At 43.5% G+C, this 27,740-nt stretch overlaps 1 protein-coding gene across 3 annotated transcripts in view; it reads left to right on the top strand.

Moving 5' to 3' along the window:
• The window catches only part of LOC104265047 (poly(rC)-binding protein 3-like), a 153,437-nt gene that overhangs the window by 106,973 nt on the left and 18,724 nt on the right, over nucleotides 1-27,740 (top strand). Inside the window, exons 6-12 of one of the 3 annotated variants that reach the window (XM_059835949.1) lie at nucleotides 2,568-2,699; nucleotides 6,663-6,791; nucleotides 8,956-9,099; nucleotides 13,979-14,035; nucleotides 14,520-14,595; nucleotides 16,407-16,459; nucleotides 26,955-27,124. In XM_059835949.1, coding sequence (XP_059691932.1) covers nucleotides 2,568-2,699; nucleotides 6,663-6,791; nucleotides 8,956-9,099; nucleotides 13,979-14,035; nucleotides 14,520-14,595; nucleotides 16,407-16,459; nucleotides 26,955-27,124 — 761 coding nt within the window. Of the gene's footprint in view, nucleotides 1-2,567; nucleotides 2,700-6,662; nucleotides 6,792-8,955; nucleotides 9,100-13,978; nucleotides 14,036-14,519; nucleotides 14,596-16,406; nucleotides 16,460-17,625; nucleotides 17,660-26,954; nucleotides 27,125-27,740 lie in introns of those variants that run through there. The other 2 variants (XM_059835950.1, XM_059835951.1) reach the window with 2 other exon arrangements.

Here is a 27,740-nt window from a genome sequence, read left to right as displayed (position 1 = left end):
TCCACTGGAAGCACATGATAGTTAAGTGCTGGAGTAACCAGTAGGCAGGGCTCAGTGGTCAGACCTTCTCCAAAGAAATAAGAAAGAATTTGGCAGAATCCTTGTTCATCTGCAAACATTTATGAAGAATGTGCTCAGCTCTACAAAAAAGGAGGAGGGAAAAGGAAGGTGATAAAAGCAATTGAGATGATGCCTTTTTGACAAACATTAACTCTTCCTACTACAACTATGATAAATCCTGTGGTGATCATTACCAAGTGAGGAGCCAGCTCACAGGCTTATGCTTGCTGTGAAAATTGGCAGGTTTAACATTTCATGTAGAAGCCAGTAAAGAAGAATTTTGATACGTTTTTCCACAGAGGTTTGGTAGATTTCTGAACTGCCAGGTTTGCTTGCCTTGGGAAGCCTTATACACTGTGACTCTGGGATGCCAAGAGCTAGGGACGCTGCAAGGTTTCAACACTGGGAGCTGGCTCTCCCACCACTTCCAGGTTCCCAGTTCGTCCGTCCTGGCTGAGGAGCAGCCCAGGCAAGCGGGCAGAAAGCCGTGCAAGGTCCAGCTCTAGTGTGTGCCAGACCCCTGAGGAAATGGATGCAGCGCCACAGAAACTTAGAGGTTAAAGAAAGAGGAATCTCCCAGTTTGAAAGACAACTGTTCTGTGAGAAAGTCTCCAGCCAGCCCTACTTGAGAGCCTGCAGTTCTGGAGGGGTTTTTTTCTGTTAATTTCTCTTTTGTTGTGTTTTTAAGCTGGACTAACTCCTTTATGCACTCCACACTGCTGAGCCTGCATGTTTAGATTTTGCTCTTTTTAAACAATGAGGAGAAAATAAAGAGAATAGCGGCTTCCAACTTTTGTGAAGTGCTTTTGAAGGCAGTAAGTGCAGTGAAGGCTTTGAGGCCAGGCCACATATGATGTGGAAGTGTGAGACATTATCGGGGTTGTGCTGGGTGGCTGAAGAGGGTTATTTACCTACATCTGGATGATCATGTGCCTCCGCCTGTCACAAACGTGATATAGTGAGATGGCATCTTCCAGCAGAAAAATTGGCATGAGTTGCGCTTTATTTCAGATACATGGGTGCTGCAAAATTCAGTTATCCCTCTTGTTTTATTTTGGATTGCAATCTCTCACTGACACGGGCACTAAACATAATGTGAGTTACTGGCTGGCAGAAGAATGATTTTGATAGCTGTCTTGTAGTGTGCAGCAATGCCTCATTCCATTCAAGATTTTTTTCCTTCTCTTTTAAGCTAAACAAGGTCACACTGAGCCATTTCTTGGACGGAAGAATGCTGGCATCACAAATGCAGAGAGACTGCAGGAATCAGTTTGGGGCTCCTGATCACACAGTATAGGCATTCTTTTTTTTTTAACAAGTGTTAGTCTCGATAAGTGAGAATATAGGGAAACACATCAGTTCTGTCTGCTGGAGCTCTCGTTGCATCGTAAATGAATGAAATGAATATGAAATGCATGTTTCCTGTCTTTCCTGTCTTAACCTTTTCAGTAGCGTTTCTGTGATGGCTGTGCCATGCCACCTCACAGGTGGATGAGATGGTCTTTTCAGCTTGCAGCTAGGGTTAGCAAATCACATCGAGATTCTCATGAGTTGTTGGATGGGTGCTATGCAGCTTGTGGCTTTTTGTTGTGATCCTAAGTGCTCTGAACAGCATCCCATCGATCAGTGGGAAGATAAGCTTTATCTTTTCCTCTGTGATGAAGACATTAGAGGGATTGTTTTGTCTTGACAAGAAAATTTTGAACTAGCAAAATATGTTTGAAATAATGTAAACATTACAACAAGTAGTATATTGAAATGCTCATGAAAACCTGCAGTCTAGTCTCATTGGATAATGAGATACACGGATACAGGTTACAGTACCTGAATATACCTAATTGCTGTTCTGCTGAGCTCTGTGTACTCTGGTTACATAGCTGTGGTGGAAGAGATTTTGGAAATTATGTAACACTACAAATACTTATGGATCTGCTACAGAAGAGAAATGAAACCTGGGGGGCAGAAAAATATTTATCAAAATAATCTGATTTTCCCTGCTTCAGATTATTCACAGATTCTTTGTCATTCCCTTTTTTAACCTTTTTCTTCATATCAAACCTGACAAGAAACTGCATGAAGTGTAAAGACATATCGTTTAGTAGAAGTGTTCTAATTGAGATGGTGGAAAAGAGACCAAATCGGGATTTGGGGGCTTGTGAACTCAAAAGCCTCTTTCTCTCTTCCATCTGCTTTGGCTGGTCTAATGACAGATACCACCTCCTCCTCCTCCTAATCTTGCCTCAGAGACTGTCCTCTGGTCCCGCAGCGTGGACCTGCAATGTCAGAAAGCAAAAGGGTTCCTCTGGCACAAGCTGCTTGTGTGGTTTGTGCTTACAGCATGTCACCACCAGAGCCGGTGGCTTTACCTGCAACAGAAACAAACCACGACTGGTTGGTTGCCTGTGCCCCAGGTCTCTACAAACAGCTCAGGCATTTGCTCTGAGCCCTTCAGTGCTTACCAGGAATGACAAATCCTCCACTAATTCTTACTGACGTTGTGATTACAGGACATAAATGCTTCAATGACAAACAGCACAGTGACAAGCAAACCGCCTGTAACACTGCGGCTCGTTGTCCCGGCAAGTCAATGTGGATCCCTTATAGGAAAAGGAGGTTCCAAAATCAAAGAAATCAGGGAGGTAAGTCTTGGGATGTCTGCTGGGGACACTGGCTAGTTTGGCATCCTACTGCAGAGTGTCCTGCCACCATCGGCCGCTGCACTTTGCTCATTGCATGAGCATGAGCATGTGCTGAGTGAAAAGCCTGGAAAAGCCTTGCTCTGGGGGAAGCAGGGGTCCAGCACAGCTGTACCCTTCTACCTTCCTTGAAGCTAAAGACCGTGTGTGAAATAAAGAAACGGCTTTACAAGGTATTAGTCTCTGATGCACAATTTAGCAAAGCAACAGTTTAGCAACAGAAATGGCTCATCCAGTTTCTCTTCAGGCACAGCCCCCTCCCCAGCAATACTCAGGTGATCCCGAGTTGCAGCCATTTCCAAATCAGTTACCACCCTTGCAGGCAGAGAAAGGCCCAAGTAGCACCGGGGAGTCCAGGTTAGTAGATCAAACGCTTGATCTACTTTTTAGAAAAAAATTATTTTCCTACTCCTCTCCTGTCTCTCCCTTATCTCCCTAATCAGGCCACAGGTGACCTGCTTTCATGTATTCCAAACCGATATATTGACTTTTTTTAATCCAGACTTTAGCTAAAGTTGTTCATTCAATGTGCTGTGCTAGCAGCCACTTTTTCCCTTAACCAGAAAAAGCAAAAATTATCATATGGTGCCAATCTTAATTCTTCCATGCATGACTGTAACATAGCACATGCCAAGCCAAGTATCCAATGTTTTTAATCAGTCAAACAAGAAAATTAGGTACATGTTCAGTTATGGAGAGAAAATCTAAATAGGACATTTCAGAAAAATGGATTTTTATCTGGGAGAAAGTGACAGTACTCCTTCTAAATTTGTGTTCATTCCAACATGGGATGAGGTGTTGAATGTCAACGTAACATGCTGATCAATTTTTTCATTTGACTATGTCAAAACAGAAGCTTTTGACAGGCTTTACCAAAGTGAAACTTCCTTCTTTTATCTAAAATGTAGATTTGAGACAGTAGGTTTCAGTGAGCTTTTATGTTTCATTTCAAATGTGAAAAAAAGTTAACAGATATTTTTCTATCAAAGAAAATTTGATCAAATGTCAAAAAGGAGTGGAAAATCCCTTGATCAAAATTTCATATCCAGCATTTGCTACGAAATGTTAGTCTATGGTAGCCTTGGAAGGAAAGGTGATGATAAAGGACAGTTAAGGGTCTCATCCTGTTGACTTACAAGTTCTTCCAAATTATTTCATTTTGATTCCAATTTGATTGTCCCAGCAGTTTTTTGTAGCAAAGTTCCCTCTGAAGGCTTATCTTCACCTTTCAGGATTTGGCCATTACTGATAGGGTCTTTTCTCTCCTTGCATACAGGAAAGTAAAAGCAGCGTGTACCACTGCCATTAGCTGACAGAGCTGCCAAAACCTTTTTCAGAGTTTTTGTTGCCAAGCAAACATGTTGTTCTTCCGTGTGCCTCTTGATTTGTAAACTGTGTTGATGAAAACATGCATAGGTTGTCTGCTGTGAACTCGCAGGAAAACAATTCAGAGCCCTGCCATTTGAAGGGGTCTCTGTGCTTACTGAGACCTGCAAATAAAAGGCAATTACAAATCAGATGTTTTTTCTTGGAATGCTGTTACTTGATTTTTCATGGAAGAGTCCAGGAGCTATGCCTCTCAGTAGTCCTTGTTGTCAAACCGGCTTTTGAGACGTGGGAGAAAGGAGTCACTTGATGACACTGAGGGGAAGAAAACACTATTTCTGTGCAGATGTTAGGGTCATAGGAAACCCTCTCTCTTTTCTTAATTTAGTCCCCAAAAAGCTTTGTCAGAAAACTTCGTATAGATGGGAGGAGATACCTGTGTGTTGAAGTGCATTTCCTGGGTGGAAGGAAGGTGTTCCGTTTGCCTTATGCACGGGACTTTTCTGGCTCAGATTGTGCACGGCCACCAGACTGTTGGTGTTAGCAGCAGTTCGTGTCTGGGTGAGTCAGAAAGCCTGCCGAGCAGCCGCACGCTCTCGCCTGGGCAGGCAGCAGGCGAAGGCTAAAGCCTTGCCCGTGGAGAAGACAGAGCTACTGTCAGAGCACGTGGTGGGAGGTGACCTCAGCCATGAGACCTGATTTATCTTGGTCCTCCAGATCTCTTAGGTGTCCAGGAGAACTGTCAGGCAGCAGGAATCCAGCTGATTTCTTAGTTGTGTTAAAATAGGAGCAGGTGTGAGTGTGAACAGTGTGCTGGTGAATGCTTAGCTCTAGGTTTTACATCTGTTGATACTTTGGATTTTATTTTAAATATTGGTAACCTCATCCAGAGCACTAAATGAGTGCTTTTAGGACATAGGCTTTTAAAAGTGAGATTGGTCTGCTGGTCTGTGAACATTAAAGGACGTAAGTGATTATTCTGGTGAGCATAGTTTCAGAAGCAACTACCTACTAGTCTAGTACAAGGAAGTAAGAGGATAGTGTTTGGCCAGATAGGTCTTTTGATAAGGCTAATGTAGCAAGAAGTCACACTGCACATCTTCTTAAGCATAAGGGTAATGGACAATATATTACTCATTTTTTCATTGCTGACATAAGACCAAAGTCAAAGAATAAACAAGATTAGCACTGGAATCAAATGCATAAATGACTGCAGTATTTGGCAGAGTGTTTTGTGCTAGATGTACATATACCCAGAACTGTACATTAAACAGCAAATATGATCAAACAGAAAAAAAAGGAGCATTCAGCTCAAGATGTGGTCTAATTTCATCATCACACAACACACTGAGCGACAGTTAAACAAGGGATGGTCTTTTGTGTTCAGTCATGTACCCAGGAACAACATGCAGGGTTGCTGTACTATTTTCAAGATAAGATTACAAAAAAAGGAAAAGAAAAGCATGACTGATTGATCAAATTATGTCGAAATTCCAAAGCCTGTTTTAGAGCAAGGAATTGATATTCTGGCCTTAAACAGTACTAGTGAACAGAAGATGCAATCAGTAATTTAATCAGTCTCTGGAAAGAAGAGTAATATGTGTTGTATGTAACCAGCAGGAAAACAAATTAACTCCTTGCCAACTGACACAAAGTCAATCGTTACTGAAAACACTTTTTTTAGAAAGCCCAAAATATTGCATTGCAGTAACAGTCAGGAATATATTTTGTTTTGTAATACGTGAAAGTGCTAACTCAATATGAAATGCCTGTGTTTTTTTCTATTGACTGAAAAGGTCTTTCAGGATGTTTGTGAAATAATGCCAGGGATTGTTTTGGCCTCATGGGTTTTTTTCTTTCTTTGTTTTTTTGTTGTTGGGTTTTGGGGTTTTGTTTTGTTTTGTTTTTTGTTAACTAAGATGCATTAGTGCCAAGATCAAATTTAAAAAAAAATAAAACAAAACGGGCTCATTACCTCCTTGGGTTCATTAATGAGCTAAAGGTTGATGAGTGCATGTATTTAATCAACACTAATTATAAATTAGAAGTGCTTCTGTACCATCCTGAAATATTTCAGAGCAAAAGGCAGCCCCAAATTTCATCCAGAGAAACAAGTAAGCCATCAGTGAATTCAAGAGCCATTTATCTGCAACTCATTTGATTAGCAGACCTTCTTCAGTTATCAGCATTTTTTTCCTTTCTTTTTTTTTATTATTGAAAAGTACTTCATTTCACATTTTTCTTTTTTTAGTCAGCATTTCAACTGTCTGTCTTTGAGGGGGGTTAAAGACTTGTCCTGAAATTCAGGTCACAGTTTGATTCGTTAACAGCTACTGAGGACTAATCCTCCTAGGATGGGAGTGTTTGCAAATTGGCTTGAACAGGCAAATCCATGTCCTGCCAGACCCCAATTACCCTGTCTGGGCATGAGTTTACATATGCGCTCTACCATGGATCTAGCGAAGAAAAGATGGAAGTTTAGAGGTGCGTGCCCTCCATCACATCAGTGGATCACTGGCTTTTGAGAGGTGCTGTTACCTGCCTGAGAGTGACACTCTCTTTGCTTTGTCTCTGCTCAAGTCCACAGGAGCCCAGGTGCAGGTAGCAGGGGACATGTTGCCGAACTCGACGGAGCGCGCAGTGACTATATCGGGCACTCCCGATGCCATTATCCAGTGTGTGAAACAAATATGTGTGGTTATGCTGGAGGTAAGTGAGCGCTTGGCCTATCACCTCCCATTCAGGAGATGCTCAAACACATTATTAATTTTCAAGTGCCCTGGGTTCCCCAGGGTGCTGCCTTCCCTTCCCATGCCAGGGATTTCAAGAGGACTCTTAGACTATGCCCTGCCTGGTGTTTGAGAGCCTCTCACAGCAGGGTTTAGCAAAGACCAGGGCTGTCATGACACTATCAAACAACAAACCAGGTCCAGCGTGGAGCTGCAGCCTGTTCTGAGAGAAAAGCATTTTATTCTGATGCAGAATAGAGCAGAAAACATCTAGCTCTTGTTTTAAATAGAAATAATAAGTCTGACTAGCGTAATTCAGATTTACCGGGACTTTTTGCTTCCTTAGGATTAGGTCATTGCATAAGGCCAGAATGTTTCATTTTGACGGCAGTTTTTTAGCTCTTGGATTAAATGAGACAAAGTTAATTTATACATAAATCTCGGCATTTTAACCCTTGCTGAAAGTGCCCGTAATTTCATGCAGGTACATTTCTCAACTGATCAAGTTGAATAGAAATTTCGAAAAAAAAAAATCAGCAAATCAAAATGAACTCTTTTGACCTAGTAACCATAATTTTTGTTGTGGAACATGAAACATCTCCGCTTTTATCACATTTTCTGCTGAAAAATTTTCTGTGGTTTTTTGGTTTGGTTTGGTTTTTTACCTAAGTCTAGTCAAGGGCTGTGTCATTATGATCTCTGACACCCTACTGTTCTGTTATTCTTTAAAGAGGGGAGAAACAGTGGAGTGTTTGAGACAGCAGTATGGCTATTGGCTCTTCAGAAGTATGCAATGCATCAAAATGACACATAGCCTTTGCATCAAAATGTCATACAGCCTAATGCAAATAAAAGCATAAAAATTAATAAATCCCCAGTGTTTTACTGGGAAAAAGTTACTCTTGTTTCTTTTTTTTTTTTAACTACTGTGAGGAAGGAATCTCTTTATAAAAATGCAAGGGAACAGAAAGAAAACATTAAAAAATAATTGTAGCTTGTTAGAGATAGAGTACGTGATGGCAATAGTTATCAGCTCTGTGAATACCATATATAGTCTCTTGTCCAAGTGACATTCATGGAATAAATAATTATTTGCTAAAGAAGATGAGAGAAGCTACTTCTCAAAATCAGAGAGGCACAGTCCTATTTTCCCACAGGTAGAACCACTTTTTAAATAACCAGTTTTGACATAAGAAGTACTTATTTTTAACGTAAATCAGATCTCAAGCAGCACTAAGAAGACACTGGCTTAACTACAGTTTGCTTCTTCAAACCTTTAAAGAACTCAGAAAATGAATGTGCTCTGATTTGCAGCATATATTTAATTTGGCAACAAACACTTTCATTGACATGAAATAGCTAAATTATATGATATTGCTTAATGGAAGTGATATTGGTTTTACCTTCTTCAGTTGTAGTTAATGCACTGAAACCAGGGCACTATTCTGCTAGGTGTTGCACAGACAGTTTGAAGCCTTTTTTACAGACAGGTGCTTCTGCTTTATTTACAAGGAGAAAGCTAGCCTCAGTTCAGGGGTTTTCCCTTTGAGTCCTTGCCTTGGGCTACAGGGTGAAAACTCCCCTTCCATGCACTACAAAGGCCATGGTTATGCTCTTGCTGAAGCTGGGAGGATTTTTCTCCAACCTTCCAGCTCAGTCAGACAAAAGGCAGGATCAGGCTGGTCATTTGCAATTGAAAGGCTGACTTGAGTTGGTAAAACAAGAAACCTTGATGTGTAGCAGTGTAGGAAAGATTGATAAGCAAGAGATGTGCTCTGTGTTAACAAAGCGAGCACACAGTCTGGATTCTTCCAAAACATTGACAAATTTCAAAATTGTGCCCCTGTTTCCTGAAATGCCTTGAAATGCTTAATGAAGCTTCATAGCTTCATCCAATGATGGTGGTAATGAAGCCACGAGTGCCAGCACTGCCTGTTTCGGCTGTGCAGTCAGGACCTTGGCTCTTCCCCTTGAAGCCCAGACAACCGTCCTCTGGCTTGCTTTTGGGCTGATGGTGTGGTGGGCTGGGCTGGGTTGGGTTAGTTGCATGCCTTGTTGTCTGAGGTGACCAAGGTAGGGAGTAATTTTTTAATACGAGCTCTGCTTCATTCTGCATTTTGATCACTTTGCTTTTTTGTCTACAGTCCCCACCCAAAGGTGCCACCATCCCCTACCGTCCCAAACCTGCCTCTGCACCTATCATTTTTGCAGGTGGCCAGGTAAGAGCAGACACCATTTTGGCTTCAGCTGGAAACCACACCGTCTTGGCCCAACCTCAGCCAGCGCCTGTTAGTTTTCAACTTTTACTCTTTTTTGCCTGGTATAGTATTGATGTGCGTTGTCTACTCTGTGTGCTTACAGTTTGCAGGAAAGGAGAACACTGCATTACAAACTTGACACAAATTCTGATGACTGTATTTTACCAAGATTTAAAATTAAATTCTGTAATCAAGAAAAGTCTGCCCTCCTGCGAATTGAGAGGTGTTCAAATCAGATGCTCCCTGAGTGGGACAAAACTGTTTATTGTAGGGGCTGGATTTTCCACTCTTAAGTTGCAGCTCCACCAGCAGTATAAGCAGTTTTGTCAAGTTTTCAGAGATGATCAAACAGCAGGATGTCTCTGCTCATGAAAGACGTCATTCTTCTCTCTTAGTTTTCACATTTTTTAGGACGAAATAGTGCATTTTGCAGTAAAAATCTATACACGCATAATTTCTGCTGCTTTTAGTCCTTCAGGAACAAGTAGCAATGGGGATTTGAGGTTACAGGAACTACATACATGCAAGCGTAGACATTCCCAACCACGACGTGCAACAACCTGATTGATAACAAGCACAGCGTTCCTGTTTCTTTTTTACGTAGTGAAGTTTTGACAATTCCCCCTTCATCTTAAGCTACATCAGACAGGGTTTTCATGTGCCTTTAAAACCCCATGTGCCATGTGACTCTTCCTTATCTTCTGATAATGCTCTGAAATGGGTCTGCAACATGCCACTGAGACATGGTGGGAATTTGCTCCACCATCATCCGTTGCAGGGGAATGCGGTTTTAGTAAATGATGAGCCAGCAATGAACGCAGCTGATATGTACCCTAAAAACACCACCGGAGGCTCACCCATATAGGCAACAGGCTAAGAGCAGCACTGCCCAGGTATGTGCAAAGGCGGAGGAGTGAGATGCTGCAAGCCCTACCTAACTCAAGGGGAAATTGATCTCCTAAATCTGGCCTAGAGGAAGGCAGCCATCTCTCTACTTGGGATTCACCTATGTGAAGCCTCTCTGGCAGTAAAGCACCCCCGCCCACCCAAATCTTTTCCCCAAGATGACAGCAAGGTCCCTTTTTAAGCAGTTACCCAGTGGGAAGAGCCACTCACCTGCATGGTGCAACATCTGCAGGCAGGTCCCACCTCCCATTCCCATTAGCCCAGACAAGGTCATCACCCTGTTGTGGAGTGGTGTGCGGGCTGCTGTGCCAGCAGCCCTATAGACCATGTCTCACTGCAGTAAGCAATTCGGAGGTCATATGAGAAGCCGGCCCCGGTGGGGCAGAGGGCACAAAGCGCTGCTGGCACTGTTGGTGGTATGGCAGCCCACGCCACCACAATCTGCCAGTTTGTAAGGAAGCTCCTGCACATCTCAAGCATATGTCAAAGCGCCATTGCTTCTGACCGGCCCTTGTAATGAGCTTTCTCTGAATTTTTGTCTCAGAGTTTTAGCTTCTACTCTGTAATGATACGTTGTGATATATATCCAGATTTTCATAATCTGGATGTAGTAGCTTTCAATTCCTGGTGTTCAAGCCTACCACTCTTAGTTGTCTTCAGAATAAGAAATCTGCTTCTTTAGTGACCAAAGTTGAACTGAAATTTAAAATAATTTGCCCAAAATTGGTCTGTGACTGAGAGTTCAGAATAATTTTCTCCATATAGATACTAAGTTTACACTGCTGTGTTTTCCTTTAAGAAATATGTGTGTATATATATGCAGCAGCCTGTGTTACCAGTATTGTAATTGCCACTGCCTTCAAAGACTGTCTCTGTATATGATTACTCAGAAATACTGAAACTGTTTGCTAGAGTGCTCTGAGCAGTTTGTATAAATAATTAAAAGTGTCCTATTTTAAGGTCTAATAGCTCTTGTCATCTTCAGTTTTATCAGTTAAAAAAGTGTTCTCACTTTTCTAATGCAACCTTGTTGATGTGAGAAAGAGTGTAAGAGACAAACACTTTCTGTGTGCTTTGAATTTAGTCTCTGACTAAGCAAATTTTTAAGAAAATGCTTGAAGTGTGTTTGGGAGTCAGTGTGGAAAGACACTTTAACCAGGTTTCATAAGTGGAAACTAATACTGAAAATAAAATTTTATCAGCAGTGTTAATTCCACCCAACCTTTTGGCTACGCTATCAGAAGTTATTTTTCCATTCTAAATTACATCATGGCTATCTTGGAAGGTTTTGCTTTGTTTAATACTTGCATATCAAGCAACACTAGCAAAATCAAATTTCTAGTTTTCCCTAACAAGTTTGGGTTATTCTGCTTTAAGTATTGCTTTTAATTCTCTTGTGCTTCTTCGATACTGCATCGCATGACGGAACTAAAGGGAAGCTGAACGCTGTCCTGCCCTTCTGTGCCCCTTACCAATATATGCAGTGGTTAAAAAAAATAAATCCAGCACTCCTGCCTGATGGAAACAAATTGGAAATTTCTACCTACTGTGCTACATTGCTGTTTAGATGGGTACTCAGAGGGTACAGCTTTGCTTTATGTCTCATAGCAGTTTTATTGTGCAAATTGAGGAAGATTTGTAGACCAGATCATTCCTGCTGTTACTAATGCCAGTACGTCGGTAGGAAAGTTGCCCTTGACTTTGATGGAAGCAGACCTGTAGCTCATGTCCTTAGTGAAACGTTACAGTACAGATGTCTCAGTAGCCTCGACCAGGCTTGTACTTGGCATGCCTCAGCCATGGAAAGGGCATAGTTCCTCTGCCAAGGGGTAAAGCAGGCAAAGACAGTTTTTCTCAACCTAAATCAGGCCAAGACAGTTTTTCTCAACCTAAATCAATCAAATGACCTTTCGGGAGCCTAAGCAATATTTTTCTTTTTTACTGGGAAAGAAAAAATTCAAGACCCATCTTCTCCATGCTGCTTTGATGGTTTTCACTGACAAGCAAATAAGAGGTAGTAGTTCGAGCTCTGAATATTTCTCCATTTTGTTTGCTTCCTCATATGTATACATATGAGGGAGAGGAGTGATGAGGAAAGGGGTGACTTTGTAAGGTTTGCTGGTGATATTTTTTGCAGTGGTTTCTTGCTAGTTTGCAGACCACCTCTTGGGAAGCACCCATGTAAAAAATGTTCTCTCAGCTGGGTTTGACGTAAAGCCAAGATCAGAAAGGACACTTGGCGATCCAGCACAGAGGCCCAGAGACCACAGCATGGTTTCAAAACCCACTGTTTGCTCATGGAGCCAGGCTTCCACCCAGCACCATTTCCAGCTATAACATCCCTGAGGCTTCTCCTGCGCTCGGCTACATACAAAGTCCCAACTCAGCAAAGCAGCATAGCATCTCCTTAGGGTTGTCCTCATTTGGTAAAACACTTCAACACATGCTTTCCTTGCTTGAATATGTGCTTACTTAAGACCCACTGGCAGCAGTGATCACCTGTTTTGGTGGACTGGAACCTTTTCTTGTAATTTATAAACCGTCAGTAATGGTCATCCCCCGTAGATGCATGTGAGTATGTTTGCCCATGAGCATCCCATTGAGCCCAGTCGCACACACTTCTGCCTGAAAACTGCTCATGTGCCTAATGTTTGCCAGATTGCAGCCTTGCTTTATAACTAATTTAAAGAATAATGAAATGTTTCTTCTCCAGAAGGGAAACTCTGCTGCAGAAATGTGCATCAAGCAGTTGAAGCATTAAAGGTTTTAATATCCTAACTCCATTAAATGAATTGTTTTATCATTTGCAGAGGATTCATTACTTTCTAACAGGCCTTTTGTCAAATAAGCATTTTGCAAACTAAGCTAATCAGCTCTGTTCCTGTTTATAATTCTCCCACTACAAATATTTATACATTATAATTTGTCCTTCTGCTTTCCTGCCTGTCTAAGCACAAGCACGTTAAATTTTTTCTGACATGCCGTTCCTTTCAGAAAAGCCCTACAGGATATAATAGAAAATTATAAACTCTCTACAGTTTTTTCTTTGTAGGCCATTACAGAGAGTTGAGCAGAGCTAGCAGGAGAGACAAAGGGCTGTGCTAACTGGTGCCAGGCATGCCACCGTAACCCTCCTCGCTCACGTGCTTTTTTTGCCTCCCCCGCCTCAGCCCAGTGCTGCCAGAAGTGATGCCAGAAACTATACCCCTTGGGCTGCTCTTGTGGTGCAGAGAGGCTGGATTTGGAGGGGGCTATTTGGCTTCTTGTGGAAGATAAGACCACCACGCTGGGGGTCTCCATCATGCTCCTATCTCCAAACCGGCATGCTGGCCCCGTGCCCAGGCACTGCAGGACAGGCTGCCATCCAGCGCGTGTGCTCACGTACCCACTGGCATGGCAGCCTGGAGCACGAGCCCCGTGGGGTGCACTGGGGCACACGTTTGCTGGCACTTAGCATCTGTGGCTGTTGGTAGCCAGACGAGGTGGCTCACAGCCGGCTGGCGTGTGTCCCTGCATACGGCAGTCAAGAGCTGGATGGCAGGGCAGGGCATCCCCCGGGTATGTCTGCCCCATCCTTGTTGCCCCCCTGGCTGCTTCAGTGTCAGCATCTCCCTGCGTGCGTCAGTGACACTGGGCGGATGGGGCAGCAGGGAGGGGAAGTGGCCACCCCGCCATGCTCCTCGACCCCCGCAGTGTCCCCAGCTCTGCTCCCGGCAGATAGAGCTGGACTAAAGAGAAGTCCTGAGGATCAAGGTCATCACATCTCAGGCAGCGGCACTTGGTGTCCCCTGTTTGCAAGGGGTGCGTGGGCAGCTCGACAGAGACCTTTCCGTACCATGCCAAGCGTTATCAGGCAGCACAAGACAATTAAGCTTCGCTCAGCATTGAAAGCAATGCAGGTGACATTTGCCTGGGGAGCGAGGAGGAGCTTTTCTGATGAGAACAGGAATGCTGCTTGTCCCACCTGACTGACCTGTGTCTTAACTGTGCTTGTTGTTTTCAGGCGTTCACGATTCAGGGGCAGTATGCCATCCCTCATCCAGACGTGAGTCCTGCGCATGTAAATTGCTCCCTTTTTCTTCCTCTCCCTCTTATTTGTTCTGGGCGACATTTGCTTTCTACAGTTAGCAATAAAGACACGGCCTAAGGACGCCTATCCTGAACAACACATTGTAGAGCCAAGTGTTAGCTCACCTGCATCTCTTTTACCTTGTGTAATAATTGCTAGAAAGTACAATGGCCCAGGAACAAATGACAGTTATCTTGGTCTTTTTTTGCATGTGATATATTTGAGTTATTTTAATATGTAATTCTACAGTAATTAGTTAACAATAGCCATTACATGTAATAACAGTAGAGATGTCATTTATAACCAGTTTGGGTTGTTTTTTTTTTTCTCTACGGTAGATTAGAATGAATGATTAAACCTTTTTTTTTTCAATATAATTTTAATTAATCCAGTTTTAGAACATGTAAGATGGTTTCTCTGCTCTGAAATAATTCCATTTGATTGGTTAGTTCTAATTTCCCATCCTGCCCTGCAGTTGACCAAGCTTCACCAGTTGGCTATGCAGCATCCCCCCTTTACTCCCCTTGGGCAGACCACCCCTGGTTTCCCTGGTACGTACCCATGACCCCCTGGGGATGTCCTCCTTCTTAACAGCTTTGTTTCCCATGGTCATTACATCATTTTAATAATAAATGTGGTCAATGACCAGTGACCCTTCTGTTTTTACACATTAATCTCTTCTCCCCCCCCCCCCCCCCCGTGCCTCTGTTACAGTTCCTTTCATCATTACTAAAACGTGCTTTGTTTGTTACATTTATTTAATCAAAACCGCTTCATTTGTGCTATTGGCTAAAAGCCCTGAGTTTCTTTTGTTCAGTCCTTGTAAAGTTATTATGGACCGTACAGTATGTACCAGTTGGTCCCAAGTGAAGTACTGGGGCATGCATCTTCTCAGATTTCCAGTTTGGTAACATGGTTCAGAAAGAAGCAAACACAGTATGTAATTGTGGTACAGAAATACCGATTAAAGAAATTACGGCATGCTGAAACTCGAATTCCTTGTAGAGCCGAATGCCTTAAGAGCATTTGTAATCATCACTGCTGGGACAAGTGCCTCTCTTCCTACTAGATATGCAGATATAGCTACAAAATGCAATGGAAATTTAGTTACATTAAGGACTTCAAATTTGGTCCATACGTATTAAAGCTGAAGCTGAACTCTTGATTCAGGAGTGAGAAGTCCGTTAACCCTGCAACAAATCATTTTTACTGTACTTCACTGCATACATGCTTGGCATCTAAAAACTTCACAAAACAGAAGAACATATGTACTGGTACATGCTTGGTATGTCAAATAACATTTTATCACATACATCAAATTTTGTGAGCAACTTGATTGTTTTATATTCAATGTAAAATAAGCATATACAACTCTTAACTGAATGTAAGCATAAGTAAAATGTAGGTGAGTCACTTTTTGGTAAGAATATTTCTTTTCCATCTTTTCTAGTTGAAAATTAGGATTTTTGACATGTCTTTATAGATAATAATAATAATAAACACCAAAAAAAGAGAAAAGGAGAGAAAGAGAAACGATATCCAAAATATACTTTTGTTTCTTCACGATGTATCTGATAAAATATCTACAAGTAATACTAAATTGCCTTTCCTAGCTTTATATTTTCCTTATTCTTGTCATTAACATGCTGCTCCTTAATCTTTTCCTGTTTATATTTGTGAGATGTACGTTTCTGTAATGTTACTGTGTGGTAGAGCAGTAATTCCATTTTTCCTGAGCATTTTCCTTTTGTCCACCCAATTTACAAACACATGTATGCGGCTTAGAGTATTTTGTGCATTTCCCTTCAAAAATTACCCTTCGCAACACTTCTTCAGCAACTAATCCCCCATATAATTTCCAAATTTTCCCAGGTTAATTTCCTCATTCTTATTTTAATTTATTAATTTTTCTTTTTTGTATCTATGTATTTTGTTCTGCTAATTGTTCATTTGACTTCCACTTTCATTTTCCGTATTCTACAACTCCTGGTAGACAGGTCAAATTTCAGCCATCCATTAATTTCTCAACTGATGTGTTTAGAACAACCTTCAGAGACTATTGTTAGGGGAAACCCTTCATTTTCTAGAAGCTTTTTATGACCCTGTGGAATCTCATGTGACATTTGTTGCTTTGGTGGGTTAAAGGTTAATTAAAACAGGACTCAATTTAAAATTAGTCCAGCCCTCTGAGTTTTGCATCTCTTGCTTTCTTTTCTTCTTCGCTAGCAGTTCTCTATTTTTCTTTGCTCCTCTCTTATTTTTCCCTTCTTTCTGTATGTTTCCTTCTTTAAAATATCATTTGTTGTGTCTTGCCCTTCTTGCAAACAATTGGCGTAACATTTTCCCTCTGTCCCTTGAATAGGACTGGATGCCACTACTCCAACCAGTTCCCATGAACTTACTATTCCCAATGATGTAAGTGGACCAATAGTCAGTATCACTTTCTCTTCTCTCGCTCCTCTGCCACCGGAGGAGAAACCTCTCATCTGTGGCTGACTTGTAAACACTAGTCCCCGGAATAAACTGTACAGAATTTAGTCTGTTGGGGAGGGGGTATTAGGGCTTAGTGAAATGCTGGACAGAAGCAGCAGAAGTGACTGTCCCCTCTTGTGTCAGGTCTCCAGCCATGCTGGTTTAGTTGCGTGACAGCGCCGCTGTCATGGTGTTTCAGCAGCTTCCTTAAAGCCTGGGTGCCTGCTGCTTACAGTGGTCTTAGATCAGTTATCGAAATTCATCTTTCAGGTGGCACTAGCATGGGTGGTATCAGCAGAAGGGCTAAAGGGGGTGGAAAAACGTGCAGTGCCATGTGCTGTGTGTTGGGCGGGAGTCCTCCGTGCCAGGGGCTGGAGAGCTTGCACCGCAAAGGTTTGTGCCATGCCAGTCTCTGCTGCACCCCACACTTATCTGAGATGGCACTTTTCCTGAGCAAAAAAGCTACTTCAGTTATGTAAAGGTGCAATGTAAGGGTTTATTTGAAAAACAAGGGCTAAAAACACTCCTGCTCCAGCAACGCTGGACCGGCTGTGGTCAACAGACCCAGTCTCCATGAGCAATATGGTGCTGAATCTTAAAACAGCCACTCAAAATGCCCAACTGATACGCTGCATGTCATATAAAAATGCCTTCCCGTTTTATTCGCTTTCATTGCAAACAAGGGGGAGGGTCCAGTTTTCATTACAAATGAGTCACTTGGAAAATGGAATATTTCCCCTCCAGTAAAAAAAGACTTCAAGCATGAGTGGGATCACAAATAGCAATTATATTACTTAAGAGATACTTACAGTATTGTGTAAGCCCTATTAAACTCAGTGGCAGTGATTTACAGCAAGAAAAAAATACAGAATAACAAAGAAGCGAAGGTGTGAATGCTGTGATTTCATAGTTTTTCTATTACTATTTCAGTGACCCGCTGATTTATCAGTAGCTGCTTTACAATTCAATTTATTTTATGTTGAGAATTTTATGGGAGCACCCTATTTATCCTTACAGTGCAAGTTTTTTAATTTCACTTTCAGGCAGATGTTGTTCTTGCTATCAATGATATAAATCCAAGGTCACTCTTCTGACTTCACTTCTTTCAGGGTTCATAGCGGAGAAAGAGAGGGAGAAAGTTGGCCTTGTGTCCTGTAGTGCAGTAGAAAATCTTTAAAAAACCATCAGTTTCTCATCCAGGAGGTATGAAATGCCCTGGCTCAGCACTATCCTCTGAGAAGCAAACACACATCCATACGCTGTTTCCAGTGGAAGGTTTTTTTGGCTGTACAGTACAAGTCTCTCTGTTGTTGCTAAAGGAACAAAACCAAGGCCAAAATGGGGTTAGGCTCAGCAACAGCCTGCAGGGGCTCTACAGGTGGTGAAAGGGAGTTCTGGTGTTCGTACGGTGTCAAGGTGTGCATTAAAGGACTGAAAGGCCTTTGTGCTGCCCACGTGCGCTGCGTGCCTGTGCATGTGTGTGGGTCTGCACCCGGTGCTGCGGTGCCAGCGCAGAGGGGAGGAAGGGCTCTCGTGTCCCACTGGGTATCAGGGGCTGCTTGGGAATTTTGCAAGGGGGAAAACTATTTCCCCGTGTGTCTCCTGGAGGCGTTTGCTCTGCCTGTGCTCCAGGCTGTCAGCAGTGCCCTGCCAGGCTGCCCTAACGCTGCAGTGGCCCTATCGCTGCTGCAGCAAGGCTGCTCTCTGGGCAGCCTCGTGGCTAGAAAGGAGGAGACGAGGCAGATAGATAGAGGGACGCGGGGCAGAGAGGGAGCCAGGCGAGGAGGCACCAGTGCCCGTGTTCCACGTGTGCCCCGTCAGCCAGAGGGAGGTCAGGGCAGGAGAGGCAACAGCAGTTGTGCAGCAAACCACGCATTGGTAATTTGACTTTGCTTTCCAGTAAGCATCTCCTAGTCCTGCCTTCGACAGACCGGCAGTCAGTGTGGCACAGTGATTATAGATCTGGTTGAAGGTGAAGGAAGCTGCAGGCCCTGCACGGGGCTGTGGCACAGCCCAAAGCTGCACATGGCCAGTCCCTTGCCTGCCCTGACTCCGGGGATCCCCTGTGCTGCATGAGTCCTGCGGCTTTCTCATCATATATGCTTATGTGTGCAGAAGTCCAGCATGCATGAGAGGAACATAAGACTTGCAAAGATCTACATGCTCTGCAGCTACCAGAGAAGTCAGTGTGTATCTGCATGTGTGCTACACATGTTTTTAAAAACCGAGATAATGATAAGCACAAAAAGCCAAAGCCTCAGTAAGAATCTGGTGGAGCAAAATCAGATATAAAGAGAATAATGAGCTCAGACTTTAGCTTAGTATACAGAAAGCAGATATTAATAGCCGTTTACAATTTGCATAGCTTCATATGTAGCAGGGACCAGTGCTGTTTAACATCTTTGTCAGCAACACGGACAGTGGGATTGAGTGCACCCTCAGCAAGTTTGCCGATGACACCAAGCCGTGTGGTGCAGTCGACACGCTGGAGGGCAGGGATGACATCCGGAGGGACCTTGACAGGCTTGAGAGGTGGGCCAGTGCAAACCTTATGAGGTTCAACAAGGCCAAGTGCAAGGTCCTGCACGTGGGTCGGGGCAATCGCAAGCGCAGATACACGCCAGGCGGAGGATGGATTGAGAGCAGCCCTGAGAAGGATTTGGGGGTGTCGGTTGATGAGAAGCTCAACATGAGCTGGCAGTGCGTGCTTGCAGCCCAGAAAGCCAACCATATCATGGGCTGCGTCAAAAGAAGCGTGACCAGCGGGTTGAGGGAGGTGATTTTTCCCCCTGCGCTCCGCTCTTGTGAGACCCCACCCAGAGTACTGCGTTCAGCTCTGGGGCCCCCAACATAAGAAGGACATGAACTTGTCAGAGCGACTCCAGAGGAGGGCCGCGAAGTTGATCAGAGGTCTGGAGCACCTCTCCCATGAAGACAGGCTGACAGAGTTGGGGTTGTTCAGCCTGGAGAAGAGAAGGCTCTGGGGAGACCTTCTAGCACCTTCCAGTACCTGACAGGAGCCTACAAGAAAGCTGGAGAGGGACTTTTTACAAGGGCAGGTAGTGATAGGACAAGGGGTAATGGCTTTAAACTGAAAAAGAGTAGATTTAGATTAGATATAGGGAAGAAATTCTTCACCATGAGGGTGGTGAGGCACTGGAACAGAAGTTGTGGATCCCCAGCCCTGGAAGTGTTCAAGGCCAGGTTGGACGGGGCTTTGAGCTACCTGGTCTAGTGGAAGGTGTCCTTGCCTATGGCAGGGGGGTTGGAACTAGGTGCTCTTTAAGGTCCTTTCCAACCCAAACCATTCTATGATTCTATGATATTAAAATAAATTTTCCTCACTCCCTCTGGCATTAAAGCAGTAACAGAATTTTTTTTAATTAATAATTACTGTAACAAATTCATGCTTTCTTCATACAGTATGCTGATAATTGCAGTTAACCTGTTGCTAAATACCAAAGAGATGCCAGAGAACAAAGAAATGCATTCTACTGAAAGCTGTTTTCCACATGCTAAAAAGCCCAGGCTTCCTCTCCAAATGGTAAACTCAGATTTGCCTTTCTAGGTTTTCGTATAACTTCTGGGTATCGCTAAAAAGAGAACAGAGGGCACATTTCTCCAGGTCCCTCTCAGAAGTCACTTTGATCCTTATCTAGTATCTCTTTTTCCTCATCAAAGGAAATTATAGGGGATTTGGTTGCCTTTCTTTCCTTGCTGGGATCTTGCCTGGCCTTCTGCTGCCGCCTAAGTTACACAATATAAGTGTGTTTCACACAAATCCCAGAATAAAGTGGCGTTAACAGTGGCAGGTCCTGAAGGGAACAGAAAGGATGGTATCACTGGTTGTAGCTGATTGGGCACAGACAACCGACGTCTTAAGATTTTGTGGTCCAGCCCTCCAAAATGGCCATTGACAGTAAATGAACAAACCAATAAATAAAAAATTCTGTCTCATTAAAAATTATGCTTATTTTGCATATATGTGGGAGAGTCAGGCAGAGGCAAGTAACAGGAAAACAACTTCCCCCTCCGAAAACACCAACAACATTGTAAGAAAGCTATAAATCTGATCAATACTCCACAGAAACAGAAATGTCAGTCCATCCAAGTTGGAAATGGCATGCTGAAGAACCGCCTGTATTTCCCCGTGGAGCCAGAAGTACTTCCCTGCAAATGACAGAGAGGGACCCACATTTGCAAAATGCTCTTGCAGCAGCCCGCAGTGAAATCCAACGTCGGTTCCATGCGATGCTCCGAGGAGGTCCGCGTAGCGCTGCCTCTTCTACCAGCAGTCAGTGGGGGGACTGAGCTCTCATCTTTGCAGATCCCCAATCCGTCACCTGTAGGGGGGGAGAATTGGCGCGAGCCCTTAAGGAGAAGATTAGGGCAGCATCTGGCCCTAGCTGTGACTTCCAGCAAGGGCACTCACCACCTACACATTACAGGGAAAGTGCACCTCATCCTGCCTACAGTCCCAGATCGGGAAGTCCCTCATCCAGAAAAGCCCTGAGAACAAGTGCCATGTTCTTATAAAATTAAGCTGCTGGCTAAGTCCACGCCTGGCTCAGAAACTCTGCAGTTGTGTGGGAGGGTTTAAAAGCAATGGTTAAACAAAGACTTAATAATCCACACAAGACGACGTGCTGGGAAAGGTCCCATAGTAGCGTAAGTCAGAGCACTTCCACTGAAGGCAAGGGACTTGTGGATTCAACCTCAATAAATTTACCTTGCTGCTGAGAGCCTCCCATGTAATAGAGAAATGATGCCCGGAGCAAAATACAGAATTAACCAGATTCTGTCAGTTAGCACTGTTTAAGGGCATGTGTTATCAAAAAAAAGTAATTTTTCTCATTTTTGATATGTTTGCACATGGCCAGATTTTTGTCTCCCCTTAATCTAAGAAAATGGCATTTGATTCCTCAAGTAGACCTGTCCATATGAGCTCAAGAACCAGTAGAACGGTTTTGCAGACTTAATATCCCTCAGAAGCAAAGTGAGACCATTTGTGGGACAAGGCACTATTTAGCATTGTAAGTAATTCCCCCTAGAACCACCTACTGCTCACTTCAGGGAACAAGATGGGAACTGGTGTTGGGCCCTGAATAAATTGAAATGCACAGAAATCTGCACAGTCGTTTGGGTTACAAAACAAGTAATAAGAAGGCTCATTTATGAACACATTTTCCCAGTTTTCTATATGTCTTCTTGCAAAGCCTGTGAAATTATTATAGTCCAGATTTTGTGTTATCCTGGCAAGGAAAGACAAGTTTATTATTATTATTATTGGTTTTTAAGAGTATCTAAGCATCTCTTTCCAGGCTCTGCAGTCAGTAAGTCTGTAAAGGACTGTAATCATACCTCAGGAGATCATTTCTCCCTATAGAGTACTCTGCCTCAGCATTTCTAACTAAAAAAAACCAAAAACCACCCAACCCAAACCTGAAACTAAGAAAGCCTGTATCTTTATGAAAAGCAATTGAAGTCTCCTTCATGATGTGCACCTGCTTGCTCAACTGATGCAGAGGCTTTGCCAAAGCCAATGGACTTGCTCTGGGTTGGCAACGGGGAACCAAGGGGAACCACATGTACCTGCGGACAGGTATGCTCAACCCCTCTGCTCCAGACAGCAGATACCAAGTTGCAGAAGCTACTTCCTTGGCCCTTTTTACCAGCACTACATTCATTATAAGAAAGGAATCTCATTTTTTTACCAGTATTTAAAAAGAAAGTGAGCTCTATGCCACTTCCTGTGAGAATCAATACTTTGTAGCATTGGCCTTGGATAATAAACCAAAAACTAAAAGTCTGATTGCTCCCAGTGCTGCACAGAAGTAATGCAGTGTGATGGACATACATAGAGGAACAAACCTGTAGGAAACACCCAGCAGAGAGCTGTTTTTATTATTAGGCTCTGTCAGTGACTTCAGCATTACAGGAAAATATATATTTAGCATTTATATTTAGCATTATGGGGAAGAAAAAAAATGGAAGAGAGGGACCTGAACCAGAGATGGCATAGTGTATTGGGAGAAACAATCAGCATCAAGAGTTTGGGGTGGGAGGAATCACAGTAGGCCTTCCAGTCCCACCCTTTAAGAGTCCAGACTCCCGATTCAGTCCTGTTTACATTGGTACCAGCAGAACGTTACTGAAGGACAGAATAAAACTAGAAAAAGGCAAAAAGCAGAATCCATGTTTTAGGGTTGGTTTGTTTGAGGTTTTTTTGACATGAGGAGAAATGAGGTACACTGAGGTAGGGGAAGACAGATCGGAAGCAGTGTAGAAAAAGTGAAAAGAGAACAGTTTTTCCATGGTGCTCACAGTCCAAGAAGGAGGGAACGTCAGCTGAAATTTTGAGGTGTGCGGACATACAGTGATACTTACACACAACACACGAGCAAGCTCGGCAGGTCACTGCTGTGGCCCTTCCTGGGCAGCAGAAGGAGAAATGGGTTCAAAAAGAAATTGTCAGACACGTGGACTATTGAGCATAAAGGCAGAGATACCAGCTGCTGCTCAGGTAGTCTGTAAGCTTTAGGGGGAATTTGGGATACCAGTGGAAACTTTGTTTTATACCTCACAGTGTGAGGTATAAAGGTATCCTTTATTTTGTGAGCATGTGCTACTGCCACAGACAGAGACAGGCTGCTGGGCTAGGTGCACTGCTCTGAGCTGTTCCACTCAAGTCTTGAGAGAGTTAAGATATGTATGTATATATACACATATTATGTGTGTGTGCATTTGTATGTACATATGTGTATGTTATATATATTATACATACATGTATTTACAGTATATGCATTATACAATAATGCATAGTAGGCTTGGTATAGGCTATAGTAGGTTTGGCTCCTCTCTCACATGGGCCACGTTTATCACTTGTTTTCGAAAGAATTTCCTCTTGATTTATTCCATAAGTGAGAGTAAGGCTTATTGTGTGATGTTGAGCAAGCAGGTAAGCATCAAAAATAATGCATCACCTAAAGTCCTTGAAAACAGCTATATGTTTACTGTCTTCCACATTCCCTATCTCTGTCTACTGAGCTTGAAAAAGCAGTGAACTCATGTCTGTGAAACACACAGCATTGCATGCAAAGCATCACCTTTCAAAGTCTGGGGAAGCTTGCTTTTGTGGTGAGGGACTTTTGTGAGCCTGAATTACACATAGCCTGCCAAAACACGTGAAATGGCCAGCTACAGAACAACAGGGGGGCAGCTGATGGCATTAGAAAGGTCAGTCTTGAAAAGAGATAGATACATGTTTGGATGAAATTTGACATGGCTTCTTCTCAAAGCAAGGCAGGGCAACTGATTTTATCCAAAAACAAATGTCCATGGCCTGATTGATCATAGCTCTGTAGATGAAAATCAGTCCCTTGAACTTCTTCCAGAACCCATCAGCTCTTGAATATTCAGATACTGCACAAATTTCAGCGTAAGTAATACGTAACAGGACCAGTGCCCCAGAGAGAGCCCAAGCACCGCAGCACTACTGTCTTTCCTGTGTGGCTAACGGAGAAGTGTATTCTGCGTGAGCTGTGGGTTGTGTCACAGCTTGCAGAGCATGTTCAAGCAGCCTGTTGTCACAGCAACAAAGGATGACTTCAGAGAGCTTCAGACAGAAGGTTACCAAACCTCTCTTCCAGATACTTGCATCACCAATATCCTTGACCAGTCTGGACTGAGTCCTTTTTAGCTAACTCAAAGTCAGCTAGGAGATTGTAAATTCTTTGTACTGACCCACCTGGATTACAAGCGTCGTTGGAGGACCCCCAGCACATACAAGTGGCAGCCTCCTGAGTGAGTGACCCAACAAGTGCCTTCTCAGAGCTGGTGAACCAGATCCATAACACTATGTCTCAGAATGTGCCTGAAGAACCAGCAGTCCCACACAGTTCCTCTGCTTTGAATGCCACAATGACAACCACACCTGTGAACTGGACTACTTGAAATTCTTCTAAATAATATATTTTTATATATTTTTGCATGGTTTTTACACCAAGTAATTTTATCGGATTTCCACGCTTCCGATTTGGACAGACTGAGGGAAAATATGCAGTCTACATTTTCCTGTTGACACTGAGGACGTAATTATTAAAGCAACCAGAAGCATATTCAGATCTGCACATCAGGTGAGAAGTATCAGAGGAAGCTGAAGACGTGATGTAACAGCTGCTTCACAAATCCTAAATCCTGGTCACTGCTTCATAAGATCATCACAGTATCACAGAATCACAGAATCACTAAGGTTGGAAAAGACCTGTAAGATCATCAAGTCCAACCACCAACCCAACACCACCATGCCCACTAAACCATGTCCCACAATGCCACGTCCACACGTTCCTTGAACACTTCCAAGATGGTGACTCCACCACTTCCCTGGGCAAATGGGCAACAGATGGATTCTTGACCAGTTACTTCAAGATCATCATCACAAAAATGATTAGATGCTGCTTGCACCAGGAGGAAACAATGACAGCCTCCACTCCTGTTGGCCATTTCAAGCCACTCCAGTATGTGGGGGGGGATAACTCTGGCTAGCAGTCAAGTGAAGACGACCCACGGTTTTTCCCCGCTCTGTGCTCCATTCTGTTTCTGCAGTAGTGAACGCTTCTGACCAGATTTGGGTAAATTATAGCTACAGTATGGCATGCAAATGAGTCATGGGAACAAAATTATGGAAGTCCATCACCAGGTTTTAACAGATAAGAGTGGATCGAATGCTGCCAGTTTTGCTGTACAATGATGCTCTGGTAGGACTGCCTTTGCTTTCCTCACACTGATGGCATAGTCTGATAAAAACCAAACCCCACCACTGCTGGCTCTGGTGCTACCACCTGTGTTCTGGGTGCTCTTCTCTCCTGCTTCACCTTCACTACCTGTGGACCGTGGAGGCCAGTGAGGCTGAGGCGTAGGAAGCAGAGGCTTAGGGATCCCTGTGCTGCTAACAGCTAGCGTATGCAGGCACGTTCATGTGCGCACAGAGACAGGCTAGAGGCTTCCTGCTGAAGCTCACATAGGTCCCCCGCACTGGCATGTGCAGTCACACGCTGAGACAGGTCCTCTGAGTAAGGACAGGAAGCTCAGCAAGGCCTTCCTGTTTGAACAGGATGGGAAATCCTGTGTGCGTTTCCTGAAACCCCATTCTTCCCCCTTGTGGGTGCTCCTCTGGTGCTTGGTCTCCGTTTTGGCTATCCAGGTACCCACCTTGGCTTTCTGCTTGTCCCTGAGCATGAAGCAAGGCTTCCGTTGGGGAGGGGGCAGGCTATTCTTTTGATAAAATGTCTGGGCAACGTGAATCTGGTTTTGGCAAGATACTCCAAGTACTACAGTACCAGAAAGGGTAACAAGTCAGGGCCTGAAGCAGTAGGAAGGGTGGGAGGGGAAGGCAGCCTCTGCATCTTGGCACGTTCTTCTGCCAAACTGGCAACATCATCCCAGTGTCAACAGACCTGTAGAGTGACGTTTCCATTTTTCTACGCATTCTGGCCATTGTTGAGCTTCTCAGCAGCCACCCTTCCTTAACACAAAACAAAAGTCCCCCTCCTCACCCCTAGAGAAGCCAAAACGTCTCAGCCTCAGCTGCTGGCTTGGTGCCCACTTTCTCTGGGGAGCTCCCTGGGCTGGAGGAGCAACACCCGGGCACCGCTGTCAGACTCCCTTACCACAGCTGCAGCTGCAGCAGTTCCGTGCGCTGCTGAACACTTTCTCGAGGTCTTGCATACAGCTTCCAAAAGCTTGTGACTCCACCAAGAGCATTTAAATAATTTTTAAAACACCGTTAATTGAAGATAACGCCAATGCAATTTTACCAAAAGAAATTAGGGGATCTAGGGACGGACACACACACAACCAGGCTCAGTTTTATTCACAAAAGAGAAGTTTTGGTAGGTTTCTGTAAATGAACACAGACAAATTTCAGTCTCTTCCTACGCCTGCTTCTACCTGCAGTTAGAGAGCTGTAAATCCCACTGACTTTAATAGCGCAGTACCTGGCCAGGTGAGGACCATGTGCGCCCAGGGAGGTCTAGGACTAGCAGCACACTGGAACGGTGCAGAACAGCACGGCAGCGGCTTTGGGTGGTCAGCCTGACTTCCAGCTGCTGTTCTCGGCTTGCTGCTGCCACTGGCAAGTCAGGCTGGGCTGTGTTTTGTATTCGTCAGCACCACAGCACGCTGTCCTTTTCTGCCATGGAAGACAGCTAAATAACCTGATATTGAGTTGATAACCATGTAGCAGCGTAACATGATTTAGAGACGTATGACCATAGAGCCAATAGACAGCGCTAGTTATTCTTTCCAAACAGCACAGCAAAAATCTTTTGTTTTGATATTCAGCTTTTCATAACCATGTTTTTCAGCAATACTACAAATTGCAGTTAAGTGGTTTTTGCTTGTGTCTGTGGCACTAATCTCAGTCTTTGTCCTGCTCCAGTTAATAGGCTGCATTATTGGCAGACAAGGCAGTAAGATAAATGAAATCAGGCAGATGTCAGGAGCGCAGATCAAGATTGCTAATGCCACAGAAGGCTCTGCAGAACGACAAGTTACAATCACAGGATCCCCTGCAAACATCAGCTTAGCACAGTACCTCATTAATGCAAGGTAAGTTTGCTTTGTAAGTGATAATGCTTCTGCGAGATTGCTCTGTCTGCTCTCCAGCAAATGTCTGTGCTGGATAGATCCAGAAAGTTGCTTCGCAGTGTCTATTTTGCACAGTATTATTCAATTCCTAATGATTTGTAAAGCCTGTATCATTAGAACCTGTGTTTGCTGTTGGTTTATGTGGAAAGGAGTTTAATCTGGTGCAATTCCAGGTACATGTTGAATGACAAAAGCTGAAAAATCTGAATACTCACATTAGCATCCACCTAAAATATAGGTGGATAAATTAAATGAAATGACAATCATCAATCCTTTAGAAGAAAATACTTTTCAAAGCTCCATTTTACTGTCCTAAATGGCAAATATAGTGAAACAGATTGCAAAACAGATTTAATTTACTAACTGGAAATTGCCACTCAGAGCTGATATTAAACTGACATTTGGTTGCTGAAGAGGCACAGGATTTATTTTTTCAGAGACAGAATCAGAAATTTGTAAAAAGCATTCCCTAATGAGATGGCTTGAGACTATCTGCCTCTCCACTTGCTGGTGCCAGAATTAATGAAAGCACTGGCTGTTTAGCTAAGCCATTGTGACGGCTTAAGTCTCTATCAGT

This window comes from Gavia stellata, chromosome 3 (genome assembly GCF_030936135.1).
Source record: "Gavia stellata isolate bGavSte3 chromosome 3, bGavSte3.hap2, whole genome shotgun sequence".
In the NCBI taxonomy this organism is placed as follows: Eukaryota; Metazoa; Chordata; class Aves; order Gaviiformes; family Gaviidae; genus Gavia; species Gavia stellata.
The sequence above is the reverse complement of the archived record's forward strand: the minus strand, read 5'-3'. Positions and strand labels throughout refer to the sequence as shown.